At 28.4% G+C, this 22,853-nt stretch overlaps 1 protein-coding gene across 3 annotated transcripts in view; it reads right to left on the bottom strand.

Annotated features, from left to right (window-relative positions):
* Positions 1-18,288, bottom strand: part of LOC113555769 (hemicentin-2) — a 50,211-nt gene extending 31,923 nt beyond the window's left edge. For all 3 annotated transcript variants that reach the window (XM_026960299.1, XM_026960300.1, XM_026960298.1), the window contains exon 1: positions 17,876-18,288. In XM_026960299.1, coding sequence (XP_026816100.1) covers positions 17,876-17,915 — 40 coding nt within the window. In that variant the 5' untranslated portion in view covers positions 17,916-18,288. The remainder of the gene's footprint in view (positions 1-17,875) is intronic.
* Positions 18,289-22,853: the final 4,565 nt, after the last annotated feature.

The following is a 22,853-nucleotide window of genomic DNA, read 5'->3' as shown; positions in this document are numbered from 1 at the left end:
GTCTCGGTTATAACGTGCCCGCGTGTCTGTTCTCTCCATCTCTCTCACTATTTTACTATGTTTAGCTCTTGGTCGATCTACATTTTTATAAGCTTCATACACTCTTCGTGTGAAGCAATGTTATTTTATTCTTCTCATTTTTTTACTCTACTATGTTAGATATTTTCACGTTCCCCGAGAAAATTAATCGCCATTTCAGGCCATTGATTCCTGAAACGAACGTGAGCGAGCTAATTGAAAGTAGCTGCCAATAAGGAAAATCCAAAACGATTTTCCACTCGTAGTTGCTGATATATTATCTCAAATTTCACAGTATTGTCCACCGCTATAATCATAAACGTTCATATAAATATATTTTCGTTATAAAGCGACTTGACTAATAAAATTTACAATTACAATTTACCTTCAGATATATAAAAATATTTACACCATTTACAAAGCTAGTCTATCATAATTATAGAATATTCACAAAAACTACTAATAAAATTAACGACTATCTAATCTATAACTTAATATTAGATAGAACTTTTACGAGTGTATTTATATACATAACATTCGACGAAGTAATGGTTCAAGATTTTATTTAAAAAATATTGTAATTTAATATCTTCGAAATATGTTATGAGACTTTTTTAAATTATTCTATGAGAAGATATGTTATTATTATAACACATTTAAATAAAACCAATAAAATAAAAAAAAATATTTTTCCAATGTTTATCCAATATATTTGTATAAAATCATTTGTATACAAATTCGCTATGTAACTCATCAAACCTCTTTCTTATTTTTCTATCAATCTATTCTAACATGCATAATAAGACACTATAATATAGTATATGTCTATATGTATATACGATATATCTTCCAACGCGGTTTGTTTGAATATAACGTTAGAGACATCTACCTATATAGATACATGACCACAAATTGTGGTTTTCACCAACATAAAGCCACTCCTACTGCAAGAGAAAAATGCAATAATATATAATATACGTGCATTGTAGTTGCTACTGCTGTGTATAATATATTTTCCGAGGCTTTCTACTCATGGTATCATTTACACGCAAAAAGAATCAGATGACCAGTAGACATTTATTATTGTATTACCATTTACAACCAAGTGCCCTCACGCCACCACGTTGATTCTCTATGATGGGCACATATTTCTCATGTACTATGTAAATATAAGAAGTTATAACTATTATCATAATAATATGATTATGCTATGAAAAATATCGGAGAGGAAACGTACACGCATGTGTTATGGTTATTATAGTTATGACAAGAGGCTGTCAACGGGATACGTTTCTTGACGACGACAGTCAGATGACCACTATATAAGTATTATACAACGGTATGCATTAAATATTTCGCAAACAATTATATAACAATACTAGTATAAATATTTTCAAATATATTCAGAAAAAAAAATAGATCAATACGAAAAATATTTAAATTTTTTATGACATAATTTAGGTTTTTTTTTTTAAGAATTAAGTATCATGTTTAAAAAGCGTTATTAAATATCAATATATAACTTTGAAAATAAGTATTAGTATTAATAAATATTAGGAGTATTATCATAATTTTAAAAATGTTCAAAATGTTTCTTTTTTATCTTAGTATCTTACTATGTTTTAATATATTCTTAAAACATTGTAAGTATTAAACATCTTAAAATTAAGAGCAATAGACTAGCTACCATTGCAGTAGGTATGCAAATCCTCCACCACAGCCTCCGAGCAAATCTAAAACCACGTTAATAATTAATTAAATTCCTATACATATCTGCCGTATTCCACCCAACAGCCCGGAGACGTTTTATTATTATTATACCTTCATACAGTATTTACCTATAAACAACGGCAGACAGCACCAACCACTGTAGCCGGCACAATGACGGACCATAATTATTTTTTTCTTTTCCATCATAATCAGATAGCCAAGCAAAATCACATACAAACACCAGAGTCGTTATAATAATTATTATTATTATTTTACTATTTTTTCCCTCGTGTAAAATTACCCGGGAGCCATACGTCAGGTGAGGGGGGAGGATACTCAGTCTGTACAATATATAAACACAACGAACGAGTCGCCGCCATAGTACAATTAAAACGCTTCTGGAGGCCATGCGGACGGAGTGGATGACCGCTCGCTCATATATTGATATGCCTGTGTAGTTAATATTATATACGCACTCGTGGCTTCTAGGTATAACGATAGTAACCAGTTTTTCTACGTAACATGTGCACCTGTTTTTTTAAACTTTTTTTACTTCCCCTCCTCTTTATCACGTTGTCGTCTCGGTTTATTTCTTTTCCATCTCGATGTTACATATTATTATTATTATTATTAACGGACGATGGTAATCTAAAGTCTTGCTGGCCCATTAGTATCTTCCCCTCCTCTCCACTAAAGCATACAACTATCATTTATCTGTTTCCTTTCCCTCTCTCACTGTTTCTCGTTTTCAATATATTTATATACAATTTAGAATCGGATGTATCATGGACGGGTTAAAAAAATAAATAACCGCCTCGAGCACAAAATGTCAGAGAAATGTTTGTCTCTGAGGAGCAGCCACCAATTAATACATATAGTAACGAGTATATATAGATACATCCAAAATATACATAGATTTAGTGCGGCCCTTATAAATTATTCAACTGGCACGTTAATGTATAGGTATAGTTGAATTGTATGTATGAATTAATTTTCGTCTATCAACCACTTTTATAAAAGAAGGTAAAATAATACATTAATTTAGCAAAAAAATATGTGTGAGGATTAGATGCGTTTATAAACAGTTCATTCGAAACAGCTATAGTATAGCAAGTCTTTTTAAAGAGGTATTTTGGAATGGCTCCAAAATGTTTACGTTTCCTATAATAGAGACAACTCACACAGGATACAGGACCATAACAATAATAATACAACAGGGTGTATACCTATAGGAGAGGATGAAAAGATGTTAGACTGCAGTGAATGTGTGATCAATATATACTATCCACAATATATTTATAAAAATTGGTTGGAACAGTGCCTTTAATTAAATAATATCAAGCGAAACAGCTTCATACCGCTTACCGGAACCATGGTTCCCGCAGGATCTTAAAAAGGGGTAAAGGTCGTTCTTAAAACTCAGCCTATCATTCATATATTTTTAAAATATCAATTATTATTTTTGTTTATATTATTATACATTATTTGACTTCTAATATTACGCTAATGCCAAGTACAAAGAGAACAGCATACTTTCATATTTTATATATAAAAAAAAAAAAATTGTTTTTATTCAATAAATAGAAGTATAATGTTTTCGTTATCTACGATAATTCAGCTGTAAATTTTAAATGATGATGCTTTGTATTAGTATATGACGTGAACAAGCGTATAAAAACTATCGTTGAAAATAATTAAAACAAGTAAATTATTAATAAGGCTATTGTACTCGGGGATTATTTTATATTATATAAATTATGTTTGATTTTAGAATTATCATTAAGACCTAGCAATAACGTTAAGAGTTACATTTTCAATTCCAAGAACGTGATAAAACATTTTATACACCTTTAAATTACGTGGTTATTCGGAAAAAGAACTACCAAGCACAATATCGTGGTAATTTGCAACATGCCAATGGGTCACACACTCAAACGTGCTCTCAACTAACGCTACGGTTTACAGCAGATGAACTCGTGTAATAAGATTTTCTATCAAATTAGACCAAAAACTACATTTCAGTATAACCTTTAGGCATTTTGAAAAATGAAGAATGAATTGTGAGACAAACATTTCAAGTAAGTACGTGATACATAATAATTTTATCTGTTAAATGTCAGTGATACGTTTAATTTATATTATTATTATATACTTTCATCATAGTCTCATTACATTTAGTATAATATAATACAAAAAATATACAATAAAACTTTAAAATAAACAAAATCTAATACCATATCTCTATCAACTATAATATATTATTATGGTGTTATTTTTGTTATAAGTATATATATTTTATTTTTATCATTACCTATTTTCTCGTACAACCTTTACCGTCAATAATATTAAATACCATGAAATTGTAACCGGAACATTACTAGAGTTGGGAGCAGTAAGTGACTATTGTCATTTGATATCACTACTTGTTGCTACACTGACCAATATTGTTTTTTTATTTTACCTACTGACCGAGAGGATAAAAAAGAAGAACAGATTTTTTTTTTTAATTTTATTCAAACAGCAAAATCATTACTTACATTTAACAACTGTTTGATGATATAAAAAACAAGTGCGATGAGAAAATTACAACTGACTACTGCGAATCATATTAATCTTAACAGTAAAACATTTGTTATAGTTTTTTACATATTTACACTTATACAGTTCGCAATTAAAAAAATAACGGCACAGTTCAAAATATTTTTTTTTACATAAATATTAAGACCACAGATCATTAGAATATCGTAATATAAAATAATACAATGGTATGCTGTTAGGTAGAAATAACCCTATAAATACCTGTGTTTAAAAAAAACTAAAGTTCTTTTTTAATATTATAATAAAAGTTACTGTATCTTAGGCGGATTAAAGTATAACTTGAGCGTTAAAATATGTCAGTTTTTGAAAGTTTTCAAAAAAAAAAACTATACATATATTGGTAATCAACATATTTTATCGTTAAACAGAAAACGATTTTGAATCAAGACGAACCTTTAAAGAAGAAAATTTAATAGTTTATGGAGTGATATATAAACCATTATTAACACAATGGTTTTCTATATAATGAACGGTTGAAATAAAAACCACAGTACCTACATATACAATTTATTTGGATTGGTATAAAGTAGTTAATAGTAAGAAAAAGTATGAACTGTTCTTCAATTAGTTGAATTATTTATTTCAAACTTATTTCATTTCATACAAACTAACCCAATGTTTTTACTGACATGTTTGTTTTCATTAAAAAGTTGTTTTCCGTTCAGCTTGTTATATTAGATACTGGCAATAGACTTTAAATTTATCACTCCGACCAAAGAAAAGTGTATATATTATATTTTTAATTTTAATTTAATTGAATACAGCACTTGGCATGGCTGAACATGTTTCGCTGTTAATAATTTCAGATAATTTAATATGTTGTCATTATCAAGACAACGTATTACCACGTAGTCTGTTTAGGATAAAGCCTAAAGCGAAACATTTTGAAAAGTGACAATTAAATATTAACAGGTAGCAGCGACATTAGATATATAATAATTAAATCATAATATAGTCTTTACATTGTTAATTTTAATAAACTAATATTTACAGTATGACATTTTATAAAAATAACTTGTATAATTAGGAATTAAAAAACACTAAAAATCTGACTAAATATAATATATTTTATTAAAAAATATTAAACCAGACCTACATTGTCAATTTTGAATTTGATTAAACATCTCTTTATTATCAACCATGTATGTGAAAAAGTTTCTCACTTGTAAGAAAAACTAGAACTATACTTAATAGCAAGTAAGTATTTAAGGATCAACATAATGTCATTGAATATTTAGCAAAGTTTTTCTATCAAATCATTATCACCTTATGACTGCGATATCATGTTTATTTCGTAAATTAATTTGAAACGGTATGCTTCACCCTCCAAAATGTATGAAGCGTAGAAACATTTATAGTAGGTAATAAACCAAGTATTCGAAAATTAATTATAAAATAAAGAAGATAAAGAAAAATTTCAAATAAAATGCGTTTCATTAATGCATTAAGCTGTTAAAAAAAATTAATTTAAGTGTAGATATGTATGTTTTCTGTTTATTTTATTTATTTAAAATACCATGCAAATTATTTTGTTTAAAAAATATTAACAAAATACCGAAAAAGTATGTTAATTTCCATTGATTAAGTTAAATTATATTAGTCATTGTGAGTATAAAATATTTTGAGATCATGAGAAAGTACCTTTATAATTAATTAAAATTATCGTTATACATTTTACATGCCAAATAATTTAAATCAACTTAATAATAATTAACAAAATAATTATCGACATTGTACATATAAATATTAAATGTTACGTTTAGTCAACATATAACATCTCGGAGCTATCGAAATTATATTTTAGTTGTTGAAAATAATATATCCCTGTGTTATTTTTCCCTCCAACAAGGAACCGTGAGATGAATAGTACTATTTATCAAGTGGGAAAACATAATTGTTGACGGTATTATCACAGCCCATCGCAAAAGGCATGGTTTATCCCTATAATATCGAACCCTCGTAAATAACAACGTCCATCGATATTATTCTCCATTTTTTTACGCGCCAGGGGGTGTCTCTTTTGTTCTAAATGGGAAAAAATTGTAAATATTTCTATTTTATCTTTTATTATTATAATTAAATTTTTACATGTTACAAATAATAATAATAAAATACAATTTAGTATTTATTCAAACATTCAATGAGAATATTATTACAAGGAAAAAATCACAATAGTCACATCGTCATTATCAAATAAATTGATAAGTAATAAATAAACATAAGTAGGAAAATAAATTACTTTTGTAAATATAAGAAGTGCCAAAAAGTTACAAATGATATTTAAAATTATTCATTTTGGGTAAAAAAAAAAAAAAAATAACCGCAGTTAGCATAGTTAATCAATATAAACCCACCCTAAAATAATTGCCAATATAGAAATATATACCTTAAAACTTATATTATACAAGTAGATTTCTCATTTAGATACACATATCATTGGACTATCATTGTTAAACTCTGTTTAATAGACTACGATAATGAACTTTTTAATGTAGTCATTTTTTTTCCTAAATGGCAAATTCTTATATTTTTCACTCACGACACGAGTAAATCATTTAAAATAAATTCTCAACCCGAAAAAATATATATTGTGTATAGTACCTGCAGTATATGGTGTTGTTAAATGTTGACAACCCTAATACTTAATGTAAAAAATAAGTTTAATATAAAAATAAGCATACTACTAGTTGTCCGAGTTTCATAAAAAACGGTCATACAAACTCTCTCTTATATGACCACAAAACCAGATTAAAGGGAAACCTAGTAATTTATTTAGTACTCACTTTTTTGCCATTATAATTTTAGTGGGTAACCGAAAAACCATATATTCATACGTGATAACAAAACATACCTGCAACAAAACAAATAATAGACAATTAGATAATATATTTAGTGTGCGATTAACGTGCATTTCTTCAAGCCTACATTCTGCATAATCTGTTTAAGTATCAACGTGAGATCATTATATACAACTAACACTCTAAGTATCCAAGTGTCATATTTAATATTTTAAACATAAATTAAGAAACACCTTGTAAGTTTTAGGGTGCACATCAATCTTAATTTTCAAACCACTTACTTTCACTTCGAACTGCATTTTTAAAACTCAAAAACTTTCCAATTGATAACGCATATACGTACAAGTTAAGAATAGAAAGTATACGTGCTTAACAATAGTAATTTGTTTATAAACATGTAAAAATGACGCGTGTTTAGATTTATCGGCATCGGAGGCTGCTCGCCACATATTACAACCATTTATAACGGTATTCCGGGGCGCACAAATAATTATATGCGAACGTGACTCTTTTAACATGTAATTTTGTAGGAAATCTTATTTTTTTATGTACGAATCTCCATTTAGGTTTATTATTAGTAGCATATTTTCTTTCGCAAGCTCTTGTGTCTAATTTAATTATTATTACCCAAGATGGATAGTCCGAAATATGCGTGGTCGGTTTTAATTCATGCGAGTGGAGTGTCACGGATTATACCTACATCGTAGATAGCTGTTCTAGTAAATTCGAAAACCGTAATAAGCTTTATTTACAAATTAAAACATTATTTATAATCAACAATTTCAATTATTTTTATTGACACTTTTTTCATGATACGAGTAATACTCTGGTACCTATATAATGTGCACACTGCACACGTTTTTCAAAATATTAATAGATAAATGACTATAACCTTAAAGTTTTGGTTAAAACTTAAAATGAGTATAATATATATATGATATTATGTACACTAACCAAGACAAAATATCTCCCTTCGCTAATTAACACCAAAAGTTGAGTTATCTCATCCGTCTAAATTTTCTAAAGTTACTCAGAACTTCCTTGCTAAACATTTTACGACAAAATAATGTAGTTAAAAAATAGTCATCATTTAAAGTTCAGAAATATTTAAAATAGATAGCCAAATTTATATTTAGTATAAATATAAATTTATTATTTATCAATTAATTAATTTATTTATTGTTTAATTATAAATTTAGTATTTATTATTTATATTTTAGTAACTTGAATATAATTACACATCAGAAATATAACCAATATTTCATAATATTGAATACAATTAAAGTAATAAAGAATTTTAGTTTATTTTTTAACGACTAAGTTGTTTTTCACGGCATAATAAATGAGGTATATCATATAACATTATGTGTAAAAATATATTTTTTAGATGAAACTGACCCAAAGTACTTGACCATAATATTATATTTGTAGGCTCGTGAGCCTCAATTAATGCATAATATATGTTTAGCCGGATCTACGTATGTTTTAAAAGTAACACATGACCGCGGGTCAAAGTCAATAGGATAGGTCTCGATGTAGCGGTTTGGGTAGCCTCAAGACATGATATTATATACGGACGACGCGAGCCGGCTCCAGCGCTAACTCGTTCCACTGGTTTCTATTTTTTCTTTCTCGCACTCTTTCACCAAGTCTCTTGTTCACTCCCATCCGTCGAGTACGGCAGCAACCACTTCTGTTTTATAACCTCAAAACCGGGTATCGAATTATTCCTCTCTTTCTATCTACTACTTCTGTTGCATCAAGCGCATGGCGTGCACACACACATAGATATAGATATATACGAAAAGAGATTAACAGTGGCCGTAAACTTGGTTGTAGTTGTAGTTAGGTCAACGTCCTGGGGTGTCCACAGAATACTATAAAATAATTATAATGGTAATTTCGGAAATGTAACGTACGTGTCTTATAGAGCCATATATTGACAATAATTATTTATAGTATGCAGGTACTTCCAGTTAAACAATAATATATCGAAAGATTAATATATAAAGCATTTAATTTTGCATGGTTATTTATAATTGTATTATACTCTGTAGATATTGTGATACCACTTGGAATTCATGAAATATCACTATTAATAAAAGTTGATAACGACTTTTTTAATGTACTTGTTTACTTTATTTTTACCTGTTTGCAACGAAACAACTCTACTAAACTCATTTCTCAGGGGGTAGAGCCTAGTTTTTTGACAAAGCACTGCTAACGACCGAAAGATTCAAACTAATAAATTACTAAGGGACTAAGTTATTGCTATTTTTTATTTTACACTCCTGTTGGTTTTTTTTTATAAAAATTAATCCGTTACGTTCCCAAATCCCCGAGTTGAATGCTTATTAATGAACCAGGTAAAAATATAACCAGGTCAAAGCGAGAAAAAGCTACAAAACAATTCATATTTTTTACTTGTATGTTTTTGTATAGTTAAATGCTAAACATTGCGTGTAATTGCCTAATAGTTCTACAGTCTATAATATATAAATATCCTATATCTAAATGTTTTTTGAATTAAAAATATAAATTTACAATAATCAGATTAACATAATTATTTAATTGCTAAAATATTGTGGTCTGGATTAGTATTACTGTATTATATACTATTACAGTATAAATACAGCAGAATAATCTATATTCAAGTGGTAAACATTAATTCATAAAGAATAATGCATTTCGATAAATATATATAAATGATGCAATTTTTATGTTGATTTATTTGTAGGTCGGTATAAAAGTTAAATAATATTTTTTTTTTTACTTTTACAATTATAAATATGTTATTTACCAGATGCATACAATAATTAATGAAGGTATGGGCAAAGAACATTGCTTTAGTTCATCCTTGCATTGGTTACAAGTGATTAAACTGGAACGTTAGACGCCTACTGTAGAGTCTGGGGTAAAAAAATGTTAATCAGACTTATGGTGGTGTTAAACATAAACAATAGTGTGGGCTGCACAAAGAACGCATCTGGTCAGAACCGGTTTTATATAGTACTTATATTTCAGTCTAAGTACAAAACAAACAATTTTTTTTTAATAAAAAAGCGATTGTTTCACAAACATTAAAACACATAAAGAAGTCAAGACATAATCATCGTAATCATGAAAGGAATAAATTATTTTGAAATTTCGTATGATAAATCGATGCCCTAAACAATACATCTATGAACCCCTCTATTGATTATAAAATATAATATACACATATGTATTTCAATAATAAATAATAATAATGAGGATTAGACTTTTAAAATAATACCTTTGAAGTAATTTAAAGTAATAACATATTTAACTATGCATTTTAAAATAAATTCCTGTTTTTATAAACACTTATTAGGTAAAACAAAAATTATTAATCGCAAGATATATATTGAAAATAAAATTGTCTCCTAAAAAATTATTTATTTATTTTAATAATTTATTATTTTTAGGTAAGTTTTTTAAGTATATATTAATTTTTTAAATTAGTAAAACAGCGATACAGATTTAATCATAATAGTGAAAAGTGCTTTAAGCTGATTAATTTCTATTAAATTTTCCAATACCGTATTTAAAAGTTGAGTATAATTTCTTCGGTTTCTATAATTTTTACAATATACTATAATTAGTTTAAATTATAAATTAATAGTTGTTATAAATACTTTTAATAACATTTACAAAATCTATTAGCAATAAATAGCTCAGAATAATATAAATTAATTAATTGACGATAAGTATCTCTTTTTATGGAATTGCAAATTAACCTAAATTAAATCATGAATATAATAAATATAATTGACATTTAACATTAAAATTGCAAATGTATATACTTAATCAATCACAAATATTTATATTAGATGTAGTTATTATAGATATTATATGTAAATTCAAATTAATAAAAATTGAAAGGTAATGATAATGAATATTTTACATATCATTTAATACCTATACATCACAATAAAATTTATGACTATTATACTAGATTTATAACTCTATAAATAACCTAAGATGTATGCATATTCGGCAGTTTTTCAAGAATAAACGACTTTGAATATTATTATCACGTGTATAAAACAACGAAAGTTGCTTGCATGAATTCACAATTACATTAATTCAATGACAACTGAAACCAGCATCAAAAAGTAATACGCGAGGTAATACATTTTTGTAGAATAATAATATTTAATTTTACAGGAAAATGTCCGATAAAAACGGTCTTTTCCCTTACGCGCAGGTTTCAGACAGGGGTGGTTGAGGAAAATATCCCAGAGAATCGCTGCAGGGCCGACATTAAAAAGCAATCTGGCAGATGGCCGCCGTTTTTGTATACGCGTTGTGTGTATATGTGTCACATACGTATTATTACGGCCCCGCAGGATTTGCAGACCGACCCCGAGAGCCAAAACAGTTGAAATTGAATATTCTAAAAGGGCATAGTAAACGAGAAAGAAAGTGGTGGTGGTGTTTTAGTGACACTAAGGGGGAAAATAATTTTAAAAAATCCGAAAATCCCGAGACGGATAAACATGTCAACACACTTTTCGTCCAGTTTCCATAGTTTTTAATTACATTATGTATCAGATGTACAATGTGCATTTAACTTATTATATCTATACTATAGTATACTATAAGTTAGTATAATATATATAGGTAGTTGCATATTTAAGCCTAACCGTTTATTTCGTCAGCATAATTTGCATAAACATACCTATATCAATATGAAAAAATAAAAAAAAAAATGGAATTATTCATGGACGATAAATGTTCTAGTCATAGCAGAATTTGACACTCGCTTCGGCCAATCGTAATAATTTGAGATTATAACGTAAGGCTTTGGCTGATGGCAAGAGAAAAACAAGTTTTCGGTTATACATAATAATATATAATATTATAATACTAGCTATACCTAATGTAATATTAATATTATTATTATATTCAACATATTTTTTGACAACTTGCCAGATTCTTAGCGAGGCATTTGTAGGATTATACTGAAAATCCATAATCTTATATATATCAACGTACTACCGGATAGAGTATTTTACCTAGGTAAAACAATTTACACGGTGTTTGTGTGTTATACATAAGCATTTTTTTTTTTTTTTGATAACTGCTTTTTAACAAAAAAAATTCGTCAACGAGAGCCCCCTTATATAACGTGCAAATCTCAATTAGCACCTTTTTTCAGAGTATTTTATTACTCAAGTCTACGTAGATATTGTCGCCAGTCACGCATTGGGTCGGCTCGTGGCACGAACAAAACCATTATTATTTCAATTTTTTTCTTTCCATTCTTCGTACTCCTATTATTATTATTATTATTATTATTATTATTATATATTTTCTTCTCTTTGCCACCGTGTTTTTAATCGTCGTGTATACACTCTTAGAGTCTTACCAACTACGATGATGGTTAATGGACGCAAACTGGTCGTCCGCCGTCGCCGCCGACGACTGGGTGGACCGCAGACGTACTGCCACTGTCCATTGTTTCCCAGTCACGACAAGTCGTGTGCCTTCGCCGCGGTTGTCGTAGAGTATACACACGCGCGCGCGTTCGCGTTCGACCAATGCTTTCAAAATACAAATACACCGCAGACGACCACAGAAGTAGTTGTTGTATCTGTTGCTGCGATTGCACAACTTTGACATTTAAAAAAATCGTGCGCACTCGCTTATATCATTCCGGTCAACTAATAATAATAATAATCTAAATAATGAAATATTGGTCAGAAAAACGTTAAGGTATGCGTAATAATAATAATAATTTAAGAAAAAAATATTTTGTTTCCTCAACGGTGCGAGGTGCTTATCGTTAATATGATTTATTTATAATATTATACATACTTCAATTGATTATTAGTTTGTGATTTGAACGATAACATAATATATTATAATATTATATATCTATATGTTTCATGGGAAAGACAGGCTACTTCTATCAAAGTGAAAATAGTATTTTAATATTTAATAATATTAATGACATTATATAAATACGTCAACATTCGTTGTATAAAAAAACAACAGCCACGTTTAACATACGATAATGTTTGCTCATCTTCGATTAGAATAAAAATATTAAGCAGCGAGACACAAATTAATGTCATTAGCATAGAAAACAAATTAAGCGAGAGGAAGGAGTTAAAAAAATTGTCTTGCGTTGGGCGCCTTATCGATCATAATTTTGCTGCTGCTGCTGCAACGGCCCACGTATATGCGTGTGGTGTGTCCGCTATATTAAAACTGGTTCCGATATCGTGTAAAACCAGTTTCTCAGCAACATTTATTACAATATATAAATAAAAATAATAATAAAAAAGACGACAAAAAAACTAAAAATATTATACCTACACTATAGTACGCCCACGGCTTACACGCATTTACAGACATGTGTCGGGATAAAATATCATAGCAATAACGTTCCGTAGTTTAGTGTTATGGTCCGAAAATTTATTCGATGGTAATGAGATTCGACATTAGTGCCGACAGTATATTACGATGGGGACCTCTTTGTCTTGTACACAGAAGATAGTACCGTAGAACCCGGCTGTATGATTTATCGCCGGAAAAATTGAATATTTACACGCATTTCAACCCCATCGACCTCAAACGGTAGCCGGGGAAGATAATATTTAAATGTAACTTGCAACCGGTTTTTTCTCATCATAATTATGCATAATAGCCTTGATATTAATTTATTTTATTGGTAGTTTTTAACAATAATATCAAATGCGCAATTCCAAGAAAAATAATATGTTTATAAAGATTTGGTTATTACCAGGGCCGTTACATAAGTACTGCACGTTCCACGAATTCCAAATAGGTGTACATGAATACATTGTCCTAAAACGATTGAGAAATATGAAAATATAATATAGTATGTAAATAACATCACAAATAACGGAGTTTATATACCATTACTATTGTCGAATAACCTGATACGCCAGTACAATTTCTTCATAACATGTGTGAAAACGATTTAGGCCAATTGCCATTTAGAGATTATATACATTTCAAAAAATGTTATAATACACCAAAATTGTTGTAAAATATATAACGTGAGGTTATTCTCATTGTAGACTAAGTTCCTTGTGACAATAATCGTAATACTTTCACAAAAAGCCATATATCATAACAATAAGACCGATCTTATCCGACGTTGACAATAAACAATAGACAATTAGACGTAATAGATGTAATCGACCGTGGAAATAAAATTAACACGAATCATAATAGTAAAGGTAAGTAAACAAATAATACCAATTAGGTACAGAATTTAGAAATAAATTCCTGTAGGTAACAAAACTGTTTTTTTTGTTTAATAAATTATCATTTTATGTAACATTAAATTATTATTTATTCTGTCAATAGTTTTTTATCACTCAATTAAGCTTGTCAATTTCAACAGAATTAATACAAAACACAAAAATAGGTTTGAAAATAGATGGTATTATTAGTTTATTATTAATATTGGGCCATAGCCCATAATATATAAGTGAAATATTTTAGATTAAATAATATAGGATAATAGATCACCATATCGGAATATTTCGTTGCGGGTAGTAAACGATCTATTTTTTGTACCCTAGGTGAAAGAATTAGAGCGCCGCCACCATGGGGGCCCAAGAACAATGTCGAACGTTGTGCAACCAGCGAAAATATATAAACGGCCGTCATGTGGCGACAATAATTAAGATGTCTGAAAACAGAATTATATAGAGAGAAAAAAACATAGAGCACTGACGGCATTTAAGCACAACTGTGCGAAAGAATAGTTTATTATGCAATAAACTGAAATAATTTAGACAGTATTGCCGTTAGTATAGGATAAAAAAAAATTTAAAAAATCGTTGAAATACAGCCAATGATATACTGTGGTTTATGAGTCTTGTGTTCCTGTTATTTTAGATAATCTAAACAAATATTTGTATGAACGAACAGGATAATATGTAATCAATTCGTTTAATATTTCGAAGAAAGATGACGACGATTCATAAAAAATACCAGCTGCAGAGAAAGTATCCAGTGTCGAACAGACTCCACTATGCTGGATTAAGTGCTTTTTCTAATATAATAAAAAAAACAAGGTGACTAAAACACACTGAAGGAATAAAAAACCTATGTGTCACCGCACTACATAATAGTAATCTCACGATATTACAAAAAACCTGTAGGTCATGTAAATCGTAATAGATTTAAATTAACCTGGTACTAACAAAAATAAAAATTATGACCATATTAACTTATTCAAAAGGTATTACCTATTTGATACAATATTTATAAACATTTTATACCTAGGGAATGGGTTATAGGTGTTATAATAACTTATAAGCATTCCAATGCATGTTACCTAATTGTTTAGTTGTTAAAACTTATCAAATATAAGCATTAAATTATTATACTATTTTTAATTTTTAACCAAACCTAAAATTATTCATGATGATTTTAAAGAAATGTCTTAGTCGTCTAGTGAATATATTGTTAAGTTAAGGTACACGTTAAAATATTTTTTCAAGTAAAATGTTATATATTTAATACATTAATACAATATTATTTGTGAATAACATAATTTAGAATGTGTATAGTGTATGAGTAGACGTACAGATTAATAATACTACTACTTCAACACAGTGCTTATACCTATATGTATCTATCGACGCAAAGCAAATTAATTTTTATCACATTAGCACCAAAAAATAATGAGCAGAAAATTATTAAATTATCATGAGAGATTGAAAATATAATGATTGAATTAGTTGAATTAAAACATTTTTCTAAAAATTCCAATAAAAACACTACCTATACAATATTATGATTTCATATTATTTGAAACGTACAAAAACGAGTCTGAGGTCACAGCACAAACCACCCCGGAGGTAAACAATATTTTGGCTAATTTTGTCGGCTTCGCGAAGTTTTAAAGAAAAAATATAAAAGTGTTTTAACCACCAGAACGTGACTGCGATTCGAGTTTGCATTTACGCGTGAATACATCAAATTCTTTAAACGGTCATGCTGACGTCTTGGGTCAAGTCCAAACATTGACGATTTATTGTTAAACAAATTACGATACATGAATATACTTAATTATTTTACGTTTACATAATACGTTTACACATATTATATTATTTTTGAAATCCGCCCCCTTCGGATTTTATATGCACACGCGGGACGCCTAATCGCACGATAGAAAACAGGCTATTCTAAATGCACGCATACAAATACACAATATTATCATGGGTAAAGAAAAGAAAGTGAAAAAAAAATATCGAAATATTAGTTTACACTAAAAGACCTTCGGTCGTCCAGACACAATACACACAGGAGCACACAACCGGCCTGTCAATAGTATGTTGCACATTCAGAGTAACACTACACACGTTTTACCTGAGAATTTTCACATCCCCATCATTATAAAAACTGGATAACCTTATCCCCTAGTCCCTACAGTGGTTCTCAACAATACATTTATTTAGACTATCAGTTTTGTAGATCTCGTTCGAACGCATCTGATTTGGACGTCCGAGATTTCAACGATACGCCAAACATTGCATGAATATACCAATAATAATAGTCCGACGAATATTGAAAGAAAATAAAGTATCTAAGATGAAAAAATACGAAGGACGAGAAAAATGTGTACAATCGGTAAGAAACAGTTGTGTTTCCGTGACAAGCGGAAAATCGGTTTCCAAACTCATTAAAAATTCAACAACATTACACCACGAATTTCTGCAACTACAATTCAAATCATAACAGTTCAAAAATATTTGCCTATACAATACCTACAACATTATTTCCTATATGTATAGGAACGTAGAATATAATACATTAATACCTACTATTTTTATTTCGAATAATAAACTTTAAAAAAATCTGTTTTTAGATAAACTGTAAGAAATATAAAATAATAAAGAAAAAAGTTTATAAAAACGTTACTCACGATTGTGAGGCATTGTTTTTATTTATTCAAGCCAAAGAACAGATAAATATAGTCTTTGTTTAATGAGTTTCGTCTCAAAAGACGCATTAAAAAAATGTAAAATTAATTTTTTATTGTTTATATTGAATAAGCATTAAATCTACTCGGGTTTTTTTTAACGTTAGTTATCAACCTCTTAGTATCAAAAAATAATAATAATAATAATAATATTATTATTATATACCAATACTGCATGGTTTTATTACATTTAAATATTTGAAATAATAAAAAAAAAAAGTATCAACGAAACGAAAAATATAATAATATATTTTATGAAACATTTGAAATTGGGTAGAAAACGGTTGGACTAGATCGGAAAAAAATGCTTATACGTATCGACGGCAGCCGATCGTTTCGAATGTCTCATACAACTATCCATAATGGCACAGCGGTGTCCGATCTGTTTTTTCCCGCTGTCGCGTTATCCGGATTGTTGCGCCGTGCCGTACTGCTGTAGTATTATATTTAATTCAAATAAAAAAAAAAATGTGGATACGAAATAAAAGAACGCACATGCACGTACCATGAGGGGTTTTGCCACATAAAACAAAATTTATCGTTGTCGGTCGAATGTATATTTTTTACCTGCACACACACACGCAGATAGGATTTACCGAGCTTTATACGATCACGATAAATTTGGAGAGCATACAACCCCGCGGGGCCGTCGGGTCGGTCGTTTATGAACTACATTATTTTTTTTTTTTGGATGGAGGACTGCACGACGAATGATCGTTAATAATAGTAACGATAATACCGAATAAAAATCACCAACCTGATAAGTAGACGACGAAAACGCACAGGAGAATCCTCATGGCTGCGGCTCTGCTGCTTTAGTTAATCGTAGTCCGAACGAGATGTGATCAACACCACCACATCATCGTGGCGAAATGGAAAAAACCGATTAGTCGCGTATCAACGGTCGCACACATCCGGCAAGAAGTCTTACAAAAAAAAAAAACCGCCACTAAAACGAATTCGAGTAGGTATTTGTTATTAAATTATCAACGTAAATTAGTCGGCGGCACGTCGCGAAACGTTTTACGAGAGAACCGAAATTTTCAGCCGATTCGTTACACGATCGTATGGTTTTTGTAAAAATATTTTGATAAAATATTATGCTCGCGGACGAGTTGATACGGAGCGGAGCGCACGCACAATAACACACAACAAACAACACACGTAGAAAGCCACCGGCCGAATGCTAGTCCGTCGGACGCGCGCTACACGCGGACGTGGTGGGGCCGCCGGCTGAGCCGGTTTTTTCATCGCTTGCCGCCGCCGCCTGGGCGCGCGACCGTACCGTGTCGACCTCTACCGGCCGGCAGCGATACCGTTTAAGAAAAACAATTTAGTATTTAGTATTTACGCGTTTCCCGACAATACATACGATATTATTATTATTTATTTATAATAATATAAAATATTATCCTCGTACAACGGCTCATTGCGATATTGTTCTGTGTTTTTCCAACTCACAATCGATGAAATTATCGCCCGCGTATTATTATTTTCATCATCATCAATATTATTGTATCAGTTGTTTAGACCCATAAAATACATTAGATAATATGTAGTATGTACCTATTATTATATTATTATTATTAGTATGTACAGTGGGAAAATCGTTTTCGTTTAAAAAAATATAAACCTTACACATTTAAGTTTAAAACCACCGGCTTTTGAATTATTAATCGAAGCGTATAGGCATCTATAAATAATATAGATGCGTGTAACACGCACATTGGTGGGTGATGATAATTTAATAAAGTAACCGAGATCTTGAATAAATTGGAACAAAAAAACTGCAAGATGCAATATTCAAATGATTGTAAGAAATTAGAATTATTTATCAAACCGTATAGGCAACTGAAGCCTAAAGTACGCGAGTTGTATTTACATTTTACGTTATACATATATAGACATATAGTAAATAGTAGATTGCATAGGTAGGTCAACGAATCAAAGTATGAACTATTTTAAAATGTCAATATTATTAGCTTAGTGTATTGTAATGTTGTATTATATTTAAAAATTATATTATTTTGTTTCAATTAAATAATAAAGCACGTATTAATAGAAATCTCAACTATTGAAATTATTATTTTTTAAATTGTAATAATCATAAATCAGTTTTCTATAGAAGAAAAAATATATTTAATTAATACATCTACTTATTATAACTTGTTCATGTCCTATAGTCATATTATTATAATACATACCCTCTACATGAGATTCGTTAATAACAATATTTGTGTGTTTTGAGATAAGAGTACTTACTCATTTTAATAATATGTGTATTTGATCAAAAATGATGTAAATATGTTTAGAATATTAAAAATAAATAAATAAAATCGATATTTATTAAATTAAAAATATATTAAAATAAATTTATTCTTAAAGCGATCAAAAATATATACTCGTAAACATTAAACGTTGAAAAACTACAATGCAGCGATAGAAGTGTAAATACAAATCTATAAAAAAAAATAGTGTGATGCTTATAGGTACCTATAGGTATACTAGGTTTATAATTGATTAGTTATAGTAATTACAAAATACACGAAATTAACCGTTGTATTCAAATTATACTTTAGTTATTGACAGTGATTTCAAACAGTAAATAATTTTTAGCTACATTTGTAACGTTATAGTACTAATTTAATCAAAAATAAAACTAGTTATAGAAACAATAATAAGTTAGGTAAGAAAAAAACCATTATAATATTATTTTTTTTTTTTTTATTTAAGTATAACCTTTTGTTTATGAATTATATGCATTTTATATTTATACGAATGTTTTATATATGAATATAAAAATTTTGTTAAATAACTATTCAGTTACAGGTAGCAATCATTTGATCTAAAAATTAAGTTTTGTAAAATCAAAAAGTAAAAAAAGTATACTGATAATATTCTCAGTCAGTATTTTTTTCCACTCCTTTTATAAAATGTTCACGTTACATTGGTAGAATAACATGAACTATTATTATTATTATTATTATATTATAAATGCGTGATATTGAAACTTTCAGAAAATTGTTATCATGCTACAATCTGTCTCTAAAACCACACTGGTGAAACACGCAAAAACATACAAATTATTACTCTATGGGCATTTTATATACATATATAATTGTTTTTTTAGTTACTGCTTGGGTACTTTATTATAGTTTATTGGAAAAAATATTTATTTTTAATTTCTTTAAAACTGTGATATGATATTATTATGATATTATGATCGATAAAAATAATGTAATATTGTAGGTATATACAAATATAACGGATTATATTAATTATTTATACCTGGACATAGTTTATTATTGCTATCTGAAGTAAAGAACTACAATGACTGATTTAATTACTAAAATAAATAACCAAATAGGGTATACATTATATTATTGTATTTACTATCTTATATCTTATAATAGACAATATTTTTATTAATTACTATTAATTTTATATATTAATTTGTTATGTAAGTTTCACATTAAAGTTAAGTTTTTTGTTAACAAAACTTATTTTTAATTTTACCAATTAATTTATAGGTTAAAGGATTTACCGACTAGCAAACGCTTGAAATTCTGGTTGTAAACATATAATACCAGTTAGGTACCTATTTAATGTGTATTAAAATACTTAAATTTAAGAATTAAAAGAACAATATTATGTTATAGGTATATTTAATTTTAGTTTAATAGAAAATGATTAATAATCGAATAATGTGTGTAGTGTGTTATACTTATATATGCATTTATAATTGTTTATACACAAGGAAGTAAGTATATAGTACAATAAAAATATTAAAAAAAAAATTGCATACAGAAAGTAAAAGAGGTTATTTGTTTAATTGTTTGTTTAACGATTTTAAACACTGAATAAATTGTGAAAACACGTTTCAATTGATGTTTGTATTATACATATTTTATACATTACCCACTGGAAGAATATACCTAGTACCTACATATTGAATATTACATAGGTGTTGTAGCAGACGCCTTCAGACTAAGAGATAGATATAACTATAAAAGTAGATTCTTTTTGTTGCTGCAAATAGCTATTGTGGAAAGTCCATTATGTGATGAAAAAAGGTCAAAAAAGTATTATTGTTAGAAAATATTAATTTTAAATGTATCCGGTATTTTAATCGAGTAAAAGAAACTTGGCAATGTTCCTAATGCCCTAATGGTGTAAGTGAATTATTATTTTTTATGTGTGTATTTTGAAAAATATTTAATAATTCACAATGTGAAAAAAAAATATATGGATTATGATGTAAGTATAAATTATTAGGAATATTTTTCATCATAATAAAAACGTAATGCATGCTATGGAATTAATATTGTTCTAGAAGAAAAATTAATAAATAAATAAATAATATTATCGAAAAATCTTGATTAATAAGTACCTACTACATTAAACGTGTAACAAATGGTGTAAAACAGTTTTTTAATAATAATTTGTGTGCATAAAATTTGTACTACCTCACCTTGTATCATGTCATATGGTAACTATCTCTATGAAAATATACTACGTAATATTATCATCATCTATCGATTTTAGTTATTGTAGATACCTTAGATATAATGTCTATTCATAAACACCTCCGATTAATTCTTACTTATATATGTTTTACGTTATATCTACAACATCGTAGGCTTGCACTTATGGGTATATACATATATCAAAAATGCATTGTTATTTGTTGCTATTTTAATGGGTATTTGAATAGCTTGTGATCGTTTTCTGTAAGCAATAAAGCATAATACTATTTACCAATGCCCATGCGAGTCGTCACGTTTACCTGTGCATAATATTATAATGTGAGCATAGTTTCTCATGGTAGACTACTATTGTCAGTATTGTCACGTTATAGATGTATGAATCAATTTTTTTTCGTCCACTCATTATTAATTTATTTATCAACTGTCATTAAAATGTGGGAATTTTAAGAAATAATAAACACATTGGAAGTAAGCACTTTGTTATGCTTAGTATAATAGAATTAGGTTGTGACTAGTGGTACATAATGCTTATTGCTTCTACACACTAAATAGCTTAAACGGTTTATTGTTATTTAGTTGTTTTTAAAACAACTATTTCTATTTTATTACTATATTTCAAATACCTAAGCAAATATTAATTTGAGTTTAAAGTTTTAGTTTAAGGTTTTATAATGTAATTTGTATACCTACTATTATACTACAAATAAATTATATTTTAATCGCTTAATAATTGTTTCAAATTATGGTATCTTATTCTCATGGTTGATTTATTTTGAGAATAACTATAATATTGATCAGCTTATTCCATAAATTCAATTACCAAAAATAAATTCCTTATTTAGTTTTTGTGAACATGTTATTCTGAACAGTTAATCTGAAGATAATGTATATTGTGATTTATAATATTAAATTTTTAAATATTTTACAATTATGATGTAGATATAGAACGTTTTACATTTTTAAAAGCAAGTACAGTGAAACCTCTGATTAGTGGACTCTCTCCATCACCGAAATTTTGTTCGCTATTCTGAGGTATCCATTACTAAGAAGGGGATACATTTTTGAAATATGTAAAGGGTAATGTGTAAAAACAAAAAAATATTCGCTATGTTAAATAAAATTATAGTATGATTATCTAATGATTTAATGATGTAATAATTTTAATATTTTATTAATACATATTTAAATAGAAAAAAAATGCGCAACAACGTGCATAAATACAATTCAATTTGGTGTGATAAAATCGGT

This window comes from Rhopalosiphum maidis, chromosome 1, assembly GCF_003676215.2.
Source record: "Rhopalosiphum maidis isolate BTI-1 chromosome 1, ASM367621v3, whole genome shotgun sequence".
NCBI lineage: Eukaryota > Metazoa > Arthropoda > Insecta > Hemiptera > Aphididae > Rhopalosiphum > Rhopalosiphum maidis.
The sequence above is the reverse complement of the archived record's forward strand: the minus strand, read 5'-3'. Positions and strand labels throughout refer to the sequence as shown.